Source organism: Atta cephalotes, assembly GCF_000143395.1.
Source record: "Atta cephalotes unplaced genomic scaffold scaffold00014, whole genome shotgun sequence".
Lineage (NCBI taxonomy): Eukaryota > Metazoa > Arthropoda > Insecta > Hymenoptera > Formicidae > Atta > Atta cephalotes.
Genome location: NW_012130078.1, coordinates 1,000,623 through 1,013,137, shown reverse-complemented (window position 1 = coordinate 1,013,137; position 12,515 = coordinate 1,000,623). Strand labels below are relative to the sequence as shown.

Sequence of the window (12,515 nt, the reverse complement as noted above, 5' to 3'; positions counted from 1 at the left end):
ATTGTGTTTGAAATGTCGAATTTTGTGTTAACCAAGCAGCATTTGCGGGAAGTTTTGATTTTCTGCTTTAATTGGAAGAAAAAGTGCGGCTGAAGCCCATCGAATGCTTATCGAAGTTTATGGTGACACTGCTCCAACTGAAATCATGTAGGGAATGGTTTCGACGTTTCAAGGATGGAGATTTTAGCGTTGAAGACAAGTCTCGCTCTGGACAGTCAAAAAAATTCGAAGACAAAGAATTAGAGGTATTACTCGAAGAAGATCAGAGTCAAACGCAAGAGGAGTTTGCAGAATCATTGGAGGTAACTCAACAAGCCAATTTCCTTTATGATTGAGAGCCATGGGAATGATTCAAAAACAAAGAAATTGGGTGTCTTATGAACTGAAACCGAGAAACGTTCAAAGGCGATTTTTCACACAGCGAACAGTTGATTCAAAGACAACAGAAAAAAAAGTTTTTTGTATCGGATTATGACTGAAGATGAGAAGAGGATATTCTACAACAACCCCAAGAAGAAAAAATATTACGCTAAGCTCGGTCAATCATCGTTGCCATCGACCTCAACATCAATATCACGGCCGAATGGTTCATGGTTCGAAGATCATGCTCTGTATCTAGTGATCAAAAGGGTCTTGTTTACTATGAGCTGCTGAAACCTGGCGATTCCATTACGGGCGATCGGTATCGGCTACAATTGAATCGTTTGAGCCGTGCATTGCGAGAAAAACGGCCGGAATACGAGCAAAGACATGATAAAATTATTTTTCTTCATGACAACGTTCAGTCTCATGTCGCTAAAGTCGTAAAAAAATATTTGGAAATGCTCAAATGGGATGTTTTACCGCACTTGCTGTATTCTCCGTACATTGCTCCTTCTGATTACTGATTGTTCTGAAGGATGCAGCAAGTCACCGATTCACTTCTTTCGCAGAAATCGAAAATTGGCTTCAAAATTAAATCGCCTCCAAGACGAGTCATTTTTTCAAGATGGAATTCGAAAATTGCCTGAGAGATGGGAAAAAGTAGTAGGCAGCGACAATACTTTAATTGATCTGTTCATTTTGTTTTGAAATAAATGCACAAAAAACGGACCGAACTAATTTGTTATTCCAATACTAATTTGTTATTCCAAATAGTAATAATAATATAAATAACAGTAATAATAATGATTTTAATAATATTATAGTTTAGGTAATAATAATAATAATAATAATATTGAACATTTAATATTATTCTCCAAAAAAAATAAGCGACACGTATTTTTTTATACCTGTTATATTATTTATTTTTTTATAAAGAAAAAAGAGTTTATTATAGTTCTAAAGTACTCTTGAAGCCATTCAATTTTTATTCTAAAATTTTTTTTCTATCTCTTACAGTTCCAGCGATATTCGCTTCGAAAAAAAAAAATGAATTTTTTTCTAAGAGAGTTTCTCCTCTTAAAAATGTGTATGGCACATATAGATACGTGTCGCTTATTTTTGTTTGTATAGAGAATAATATACTAAAAGTTCATTAAAATGCGACCTATACATGGTCAATAATGTATTATGTCCTCTCATTTCAATTTTGCATTTCAATTTTGACTATTACATGTTAACTCGAAATTCCTCGTTCTTATCTCAATGTTGAAGATCATTGAAATGTATAATAATTAATTTGGTCTTTTGCTGCAATGACGTAAGATTTAAATTGTTTATGTTAATGCATTTCTGATTGATTGGGAAAATTACTAGATTTTTTCCATCATCGTATACGTTAGTATACGTCAGTATAGAATTAAACAATCCTGTTCATATTCCATTACGAGTAGTATCGGCTATAATTGATTCGTTTGAGCCATGCATTGCGAGAAAAACGGCCGGAATACGAGCAAAGACATGATAAAGTTATTCTTCTTCATGACAACGCTCGGTCTCATATCGCTAAAGTCGTAAAAAAATTTGGAAACGCTCAAATGAGATGTTTTACTGCACCTGTCGTATTCTTTGGACATTGCTCCTTCTGATTACTGATTGTTCCGAAGGATGCAGCAAGTCACCGGTTCACTTCTTTCGCAGAAATCGAAAATTGGCTCCAAAATTGGATCGCCTCCAAAGACGAGTCATTTTTTCGAGATGAAATTCGAAAATTGCCTGAGAGATGGGAAAAAGTAGGCAGCGATGGACAATACTTTAATTGATCTGTTCATTCATTTTGTTTTAAAATAAATGCATTTTTGAACACAAAAAAAACGGACCGAACTAATTTGTATTCCCAATATTGTTACAGATTCTTTTTACTTTTGTGATAATGCGGGATTTTTTTAGAAAAAAATAATCAAGAGCTTTTGAATTAGATTTACAGTTTACAGTACAATGCAAATCTATTCGATTTTTATCATGATTAAAACCTGCAAACTAAAAATGAAAGAAATTCCAAAATATTCTGTTTTAAACATAATTGCATTTTTATTCAATTCGGTTGGTCGTATTTAAAATAACATTATTTTCTTATTTATTATTTATTTATTAATTATATGTATTATTTGTTGTACATTTTAAATCAGTAGAATTTTTTACTTTTTTATTTTAAATGAGTCATTTCTTCACATTCTTTACCTAACTCTTGTGATTTTATATTTTAAATATATTTATTTAAGTTTATTTAGTGTCTATTTAGGCTAATTTAGGATTTCGAAATGCATCGCTGCTTATTGAGCGAATCTCTTTCTTCTTATTCACACTCTATGAGCAAGTCTGAGTTCCGAAATTTAACCAATCAAAGTTCCTCTTTTTTGTGATGGAAGAAAAGGATTTTAAGTGGTTGATTCATTTATGTACTATGCGTTATATAAAAATGCTACGGTCTTAACACACATTCTATAATAAATTAGAAATTGACTAATTATAGTTTGCGTAATAGTATTGTAGATTGCGATTGGGCAATTTCTGGTCTTTAACTTCTGATTTATTACTAATGATTTATTGTATAAGAATATGCTCTTAACGATTGTGTGAGGTTTTGTATATAATAAAAAAAATATAACGATGTAACGGTATTGTTACAGTCATTAAGACAGAATAGGATTTTAAATAAGGATAAAATTATATTTAGGAGATATTTTCTCTAATTCTGTCAAGTTTCATTGAAATCGATGATAGGATCACTTCTGAGTGATGTATGGGTGTGTGATTGCGAGCGCGCGCGCGCGCGCGCGCGTGTGTGTGTATGTGTGTGGTGGGGGGGGGGTATTTATGTATGTGTGTATGTATGTGAGCTTGTGCTCGTACGTGCGTGCATATAAACACTTCGACATATAATTATACACGCGCACGCAGGATCAAATCCCTACCACGTCCATGTCGTTGGTCCTATATTTCACTAATTGTAAGAGTATAGAATTACACTCTGTAATAAAGTATATGTTTTATACGTGAGTACAGCAACTAAAACGAATGCAACACTTTTTTTTCAATGAGTTTCGGAATGCAATTTGCTTACCGAGGGATTAGTTATTACTAGACTGCGGATATTTATGCAAAATACTTAACTATATAAATATTTATAGATGGCAGATCTCAACCTTTTTATTTTATTTTTTAATAACTCTTTAACGAACAACGACCGATTGCTAAAATTGTTCGATGGTCGCTTAGGATCATGAGTCATGAATCAAGGTCATTTTAATTTTTTTTGATAATTTTGTAACGGGTTACTGTTATAACTTTCCGAAGATTCGATATGATGATCTTCATAATGTATGGAAGGATCAAAGTTATCAGAAGTGAATTGTCCACTTTAATTTTAATATCTTCTTAATAAGCAACAGTTGCCTGCTGGAACTGTTCGATGATTACTCAAGATTATAACTTTGACAATATGAGTGATCATTTTAATTTTTTTTAATAACTTTAACGCGTAGTGAGTAACTGTTATAACCTTCCGAAGATCATTCCATGTAATGATTTTCATAAGGTGCACAGGTCAAAATCATCGAAGGTAAATTGTCCATTTTAATTTTAATAACTTCTCAATAATCAACGAGCAATTATCAGAATCCTTCGATGGTCACTCAGAGTCATGATCTTGACAATATATGTCAAGGTCAACATTGTTGGATTTGAATTTCCTATTTTGTTTTTAACAATTTTATAACGTGCGACTCATTTATTTTGCATATCGTCCATACCAGGTATGTAAATATGAAATCGGAATTTACCAATAGATGGCCATAGCTGTCAATGTAGTTGCCATCAGACGGCGCCATTGACATCATTTCCTTGTTCTGACATCTGACAAAGATTTTCAATTCACAACAATACAAGTTTCATACAACAGTATAGTTTGTAATAGCGTTGAACATATCGAATGCCTGGAAATTACGATTTGCGGACAGCATTGATTTTCTGTTACCATTTGAAGAAAACTGCTACAGAATTGCATCGAATGCTTGTCGAAGCTTACGAGCATGCTCTTGGTAAATCACAGTGCTTTGAGTGGTTTAAAAAATTCAAAAGTGGTGATTTTGACGTGAGAAACGAAGAACGTGGAAAATCACCGAAAAAGTTTGAAGACAGCAAATTGCAAGCATTGTTGGATGAGAATGATGCTCAACAACAACTCGCGGATCAATTGAATGTGACACGAGAAGTCGTCTCCATACGTTTGAAATCCATAGGAAAGATCCAGAAAATGGGAAAATGGATTCCACATGAACTGAATGAAAGACAGCAGGAAAACCGAAAAACCACTTGCGAAATGCTGCTCGCCAGGTACAAAAGAAAGTCATTTCTCTATCGAATTGTGACTGGCGATGAAAAGTGGATATATTTTGAGAATCCTAAGCGTAAAAGATCATGGGTAATTCCAGGCGAACCATCGACATCGACTGCAAGGCCAAATCGCTATGGACGGAAGACAATACTCTGTGTTTGGTGGGATCAGAAAGGTATGATCTATTATGAGTTGCTAAAACCTAGCAAAACCGTTAATACTGACAACAAATGATCAATTTGAATCAAGCTTATATGAAAAACGACCGGAATATCAAAAAAGGTAACACAAAGTGATTTTGCTTCATGATAATGCACCATCACACACAGCAAAACAAGTCAAGGAAACGATTGAGGCATTTGGTTGGGAAATACTTTCGCATGCGGCTTATTCACCAGACTTGGCTCCGTCCGATTATCACTTATTTGCATCGACGGGACACGCACTTGCTCAGCAGCGCTTCACTTCTTACGAAGATGTATGAAAATGGCTAGATAACTGGTTTGGCTCAAAAGAGCAACAATTTTTTTGACGTGGCATCCACAAATTGTCAAACAGGTGTATAGCTACCGATGGGCAATACTTCGAATAAAATATTTTTTATCATTTTCATGCAATAAACGTGTATTTTCTATAAAAAAAATCCGGTTTCATATTTACATACCTGGTATTCTGTTCGATTGCAGACCGTCTCTTTATATTATATGAACTTTATTAATCATAATCCATTTTTTTTCTCGCATCAGCTATGATTGGTTAATGTCTTATGATTTAAGACTTAAACTTAAATAATACTTTATTGTAGAAAGCCTAAGACGATTTTCTTAAGACTGACCAAGTTCGACTTTATTCTTTCCCATTAGAAGTTAAAAAAATATTATTGCATAAAAATCCACAATTTAGTTATTACTTATGGATCCATAAGTAAGAACCAATTGCTCGGTGAATAAGCTTCTGAAACCCATTTAAAGAATGTGTTGCAACCTTTTAATTGACTGAATATCTTGGACATTATATATGACATGTAATTATATGTGGGATATAATTATACAAGGTATTTTATAAGAAAAAAACATATATGTGGCAACATAATTATACAAGAAATATAAAAAATTCCGAAACGGCAAAATATTTAGAAAGTTGTAAGTTTTATAAAAAATGTTTTAGATAAAAAAGTTGTGGAAGAGGCTTAGCCAGTTGGTTTCATCAGTTTGACTAGTGGTGTCATTAAGGTCATGATTAACTCGGATTTTTTAAGTGATCTCTCACTTTTTCTTCCACTTTAGGTCAGCTGTTTCGAAGTTATTGAGTATTTTATAGTGAGATATTGGCAACTACAGGCGAATCAAACACGAAAACTGTTCATTTTTTGCTCTAAAACTTATATATTTTATTTAACAAGTTATAAGCTATAACAGACGAAAAAACTTGATTTTACCGGGAGCCAATTTCATATAGAATTGGGGGATCCTTTCTGGTTACAACTCCAACTGTTTGTTGCTTACAAATAATAATGCTGATACGCATAGCAATATGAAATGCCTGATTGGATTAAATATAAGGGAGCGTCCCATTTGACCATGTTTCATTTGACCATGTTGCATGTACCATGGTTAGATTAGAGTTAGATTATTATATATCCATTTGCAACTCGTGGTCAATCGCAACGCGTGGTCACTTGCATCGCGTGATCAAATGCAACGGGTCATTTGCAACACGTAATTACAATGTGGTCGCGTGACCAATTACAACGTGATCAATCGCATGTGATCAATTGGGACGATGATCAAATAGACGCCACTCAAATATAATTTCGCATGTTCTACTGTGTACCTGCTGCTATAACTTCTACTTACTTCAACGAGTGCATTAGAGTGAGTAAATATAATAATAGGAGCATATTAGAGCATGTTGGAGCATACGATACGAACGAATCTATAGTGACGCTTATTGATGAAATGTCGTCATGTGAAAGTAATAATTTTTTAATATCAATCAAAGATGATTATTGTTTGATCTTTTTTTCTGTTACTTTACTGTACATATTCTAATAAGAGAAGTTACCTAAATGTCCAATTAGTTTTGAAAAAGTAACGATTAGAAATTATAGTACATATCTATCTCCTATTAACTAAAATTAATATTATTTGCTTCGAAAATTTTACATTCGTTAGAAAAATCGATTTAAAGTTCACTATTCGAACATCGAGAGAGATAGATAAAAAATGTTCATTATCCACCATTGAAATTGAGATTTAAATTTTCCTTTCTATTCCATTTACTATTATTTACATTTATGTAGAAAAATCCAAAAAGTAAAAAAGTTACGAAAAAATGTCATTAAAATCCATTTTCGGAGCGGACTTTAAATCCATTTTTCTAACAAATTTCAAATTTTCCGAATGAATGACACTCATTTTAGTTATCCTTTACGGCGCATGTGATCGCGTATGGTTCCATTGTACGGAAGAGTCCTTCACGAATATTCACTTTACATGAAGAGTAAAACGTGTGAATAAATCAACTATTTTCAAAGGTCGCCATATGCCGTATATTGGTGTTCGCACCCATAGGTCGCATATGTATATTTGGCGTTTGGAATGAAAGAGTTAGAAAGTAGAATACTATTACTTTTTCAAAATTAATTCTCTCTAAGACATCTGGGTAACTTTCCTTGTAAGATTCGTATAAAAAAAATCTGAAAAATTTTCTAAAAAATCATAAAATTATATAGAATTCTAAACAATCCTGAGATTTACATAAAATTTTAAAAAGTTATATGAAAAATTTTGAAAAAATTTTTATCAGGATTATAACATTTTTCTTAAAATTTTTCATATAATTTTTTAGAATTTTTATATAAATTTCAGAATTTATCAGAATAATATCTCTTTTTATATTGTATATACAATTTATTTACAATTTACAATTTACATATAACTTATTTTTATATTAAAAATACATTCAATGCGCACTAACATGTCCAATTTTTAAAATTCTTTTAAATTAATCTCCAAGGATTTTATTTATCCACACAATTTAAAATTCTTTTTAAATTCTTTTTCTTTTTACATATTTTCTGTCATTCTTCTATCAATTTTTAATATTTCTATCGTTGTTTATAAAAGGTATCACGGTTATGTATGTAATTAAAGTAAACCAAAAGTAAATATATCAAAATGATATACCAAATGAACTAACGCGGCCTGACATTTTATATGGGAGTTTACCATGCATGATTTATATTAGGTGAACATTGTTCATATTGATAATGCATGTATACAGGGTGGCCATTTAAAATTTGGAATTTAATTTGGCTCTAAAAAAAAACGCATAAATATTTTTCAAAGTTTATGGCTTTATTGGAAAGGTAGTACATTGCCATTAAACATGAAATATAATTTCATTTAAATGACTTCCACGGCTGGTTGCACAATACCCCATTCTATCAACCCAATTTTTCAATACATTTTCCTGTATGGGCGCGTATTTCATCAATGGCAACTTTAATTTCATGTTTTAATTCTTGAATCGTTTCTGGCTGGTTAGCGTAACACTCATCCTTGACGGTTCCCCATAAAAAATAGTCCAGCGGAGTCAAATCACAGCTGCGAGGCGGCCAATTGACATCAGCATTTCGGCTGATTATGCGATTTTCGAAGACAGTGCGCAAAAGATCGATTGTAGCATTGGCTGGCAAGATGCGCCTGTTGAAACCAAATGTCTTCTGTGTCCTCCTCTTCAAATTTGGGAAGCAAGAATTCGTTTAGCATGGCGCGGTAGCGCTCGCCATTGACGGCAACTCCTTGCTCATTTTCGAAGAAAAATGGCCCAATGATGCCGCCGGACCAAAAACCACACCAAACAGTCATTCGTTGTGGATGCATCGGCTTCTCCATGACGACGTGCGGATTCTCTGACCCCCAAATACGACAATTCTGCTTGTTCACATAGCCATCGAGATGAAAATGAGCTTCGTCAGAAAAGATGATTTTTCAATAAAAATGCTCATCTTCAACTAAGCGTTCAGCCTATTGGGCGAATCGAAAACGCATCGGATGATCATGCGGCTTCAATTCTTGCACTAATTGAACTTTGTACGGCTTCATACCGAGGTCTTTATTCAAAATTTTTCTCAAAGAAGTGCGTGAAATGTTCAAGTTTTGAGAACGATGGCAAGTTGATGTTGATGGTTGTTCAAGCACATTCTGAGCAACAGCAGCAATGTTTTCGGTTGACCTTACTGGACGAGCACATGAACGAGTTGCTTTATCCAATAAGGATCCAGTTTGCCGAATTCGCTTCACAAATTGATCCACAAACTGCGTTGAAGGCATTTCTTTTCTACCAAATTTTTCACGTAAATTTCTTACAGTTTGGGTTGAAGACTCACCACTTTGGAAGTAAGTTTTCAATATTTCCCAATTTTGTTCAAGCGTATAACAATTCATTTCGTAAATGTCAAACAAAAAACTAAATTTCTGATACGTCATAAATGTTATTACGCCTTTCAAATTCAAAATAACCGGTAGTTGAAATTCGAAATGCTAGATGGCCCATCCTGTATACATATATACATATAAAATTTTAAATTAAAATTTATAATTTTTTTATCTGATTTATCTAATAAATACGTGGAAAATACGATTCTTAAATTATGGTTTTAAAAATGTTTCTGTTTTTGATGTTTAACTGTTATAAAACGTTTGATACGTTTAGGAAATGTATATGAAATTTATATACACAATGTTACCTGAGAAATCTTTAATGAATGACAATATATATTTTTTCTTTGCATACCATTATAAATTATATTTATACGTTCCTTTTATTTTTCAGGAAAGCTACAACGAGACAAATGAAAAGTCATCAAGTACGTAAACATTTTGCATAAAATATATCTTTGATATAATATACATTTGCATCTTTTAGTGTGATATTATTTTAATTATTATTTACAAGAGGAGGGCGCGGACTTCAGGTCACCAATTTTGAAAAAACTTATATGTGTTAAACTATTAAAAGAGTACTTGAATAAAGGGACAAGAATCAACATTCAGTTGTTTTCGAAAAAAAACCAGTTTAAAGTTTATAACGTTTCTTATATACCGGCCGTGTTAAATCGATCGTCGACAAAATTGCATAGCTCTGGACTATTAATCTGGATACTACTTGGATTCAATTCTTGCTTATTATATTTTTTTTTAATCTAGCAAATATTTATTTATTATAATTATATAATAGTATAATGGCTCAATAATGTAAAAAGTTAAAAGAAAAAGAGCTAGAAATTTTACGTATAAACAAATTAGTAGATAAGTAAAAATGTCTTTAAATAATTATGAACATGCCAGCTAACAAACGTTTTGATCACGATTGAATCATTATTAATGCTTAAAAAATATGTCTAAACGGTAAAAAACATAACATAAAGTTGATCAGAGAAATTTAAAATATTCGCATATTGTATAACTATATAATTGTTGATATCAATAAATTAAGATCTTCATCTTGTTAGTTAAAATGAACAGTAACATACATAAAATACATTAAAATTTGTTAGAACAATAAAATCTTAGCATATTGTCGGTCGATGACAAATGAAAATACATTTCGCAATATCAAGACATCTAATGCGTTGCGTTGGTATCAATAATTAAAAAGAATCTTCATCTTGTTAATTAAAATATACAAAAGAACATCAGTGTATATATATATTGGTGTTCAGAATGAAATATAGCGCATTACAACTTTCATAATAGTGAGAGATTCATTACTATCAATAATTGAGAGTCTAAAAAATTATTAAAATATGTATAAGGAATAGACATGCGATGAGACAAAGATCGACGAAAGATTTTTATTTTGTCTAACATCGAAGATAAGAGACATCGATTTTTCTCTCATTTGAATCATAACAAAGATTGTTATCAATATTGTCGAAAAATATCCAAATTCAGAAAAGGGCTTATTATAAATTACTTAAAATTAATAATTACTTAAAATTAATTTAATGAACAATTGTTTTTTATTTAAAATTTTTTATTTTCAATTTCTTTTTATAATTTCTGTGTTAAAAGTGGCATTTTATTAGGTGTACAATTTTGCTTCTGCCGTTTTTTTTCCGAAATTCGAGGCTTTATTGTAAAAAACTAGTTATACATTTATGATTCAAAGTATTGTCCATCGCTGGCCACTACTTTCTCCCATCTTTCGGGTAGCGTACGAATCCCGCGTCGAAAAAACTGGTCACCTTTTGAGGCTATCCACGAATCGATCCAATTTTTTACTTCTTCATAAGACGGAAGTGCTGGTCAGCCAGGCCGTGTGCCATTGATCGAAACAAGTGAGAGGGAGCAACGTCTGGAGAATACGGCGGGTGGGATAGGATTTCCCATTTCAACGTTTCCAAGTATGTCTTGACACTTTCGCAACATGGAGTCGAGCATTGTCATGCTGCAAAATCACTTTATCGTGTCTCTCGTTGTATTGCGGCCATTTGTCTTTCAATGCTCAGCTCAAACGCATCAATTGCGTTCGATACCGATCGCCTGTGATTGTTTCAGTCGGTTTTGACAGTTCATAATACACTACGCCGAGCTGGTCCCACCAAATACAGAGCATGACCTTGGACATCAAAATCTCCGTTCTTGAAGCGTTGAAACCATTCACGACACGTTCTTTCACTAATAGCGGCCTCACTATAAGTATTTGAGAGCATTCGATGAGCCTCAGCCGCAGATTTCTTCATATTGAAGCAAAAAATTAAAACCTCCCGCAAATGACGAGAATTTGACTCGTAAACTGACATTTTCAATCGAGAATAACTTTATGATGCAGACACAAATCGACTAATGTTTCTATGGGGTTATGTTGACAAATGGCCAAGTTTATTGTATGATGTCTATGATCTATTTATTTCGACTACCAATTACCGCTAAAGCCATCTATAGGAAAACGGCGGAAGCAAAGTTGTACACCTAATATATAAGAATTTTATACATAAGAATAGCTGGGTCTTCACTTCAGCACAGAGTACTTTTTTGTGGACCTGTGTAATTTTTAATTAAACAAGACAACAATAAGAATCTTATTTAAGATTGTATATGTGAGAACACAATTGAGAAACTAGAAATTAAATGCCTATAACGGATGAAGCTAAATTTTTAATGTTTATATAATTCAATGTGAATTATATACACAGGATGTCTTACGTAATTGTGATTATGATTTTTCCGGCACTTCCGATAATCTGACAAAAATTAATTTGGATAAAAGTTAATCAATTTTCAATCAGCTACAAATTGCAATATTAAAAATTTGCAAAATACTTTTTTTTAGAAAAAAATACAACATTACGTATGCACAGTAGTCCATGGTTTCGATATAAAATAAGAATTGGATCTAAATGTTCAAAGTAATATGGCTGCCATGATATGAACATGATGTATGTATGTATATATATATATATATGTATGTACATATTAGCAAAAAAATATCCTAATCATAACGACAAAATGGATACAATTTTCAGTGAAATATGTACATACATTAGATTATTTATTTGAAGAATAGTCAGAATTGAATCAGAATAGTTAAACTGAACAATAATTGATATCAAAACAGCTGTGTATATGTTAAGTATTTATAAAGTATTTATAAAGTGATCAAGTGATCATATTAAGATTCGATGTCTTGCTGGAATTGATAAATTACGCGATGATCATTTATATATTTTAAGCAATTGTAATATATTTTA

At 32.3% G+C, this 12,515-nt stretch overlaps 1 protein-coding gene across 1 annotated transcript in view; it reads left to right on the top strand.

The window, feature by feature from the left end:
* Window positions 1–8,945: 8,945 nt before the first annotated feature.
* Window positions 8,946–12,515, top strand: part of LOC105617847 (trypsin-1) — a 15,308-nt gene continuing 11,738 nt past the window's right edge. The window contains exons 1-2 of the mRNA XM_012199397.1: window positions 8,946–9,089; window positions 9,596–9,629. Of these exons, the coding sequence (XP_012054787.1) occupies window positions 8,946–9,089; window positions 9,596–9,629 (178 nt within the window). The remainder of the gene's footprint in view (window positions 9,090–9,595; window positions 9,630–12,515) is intronic.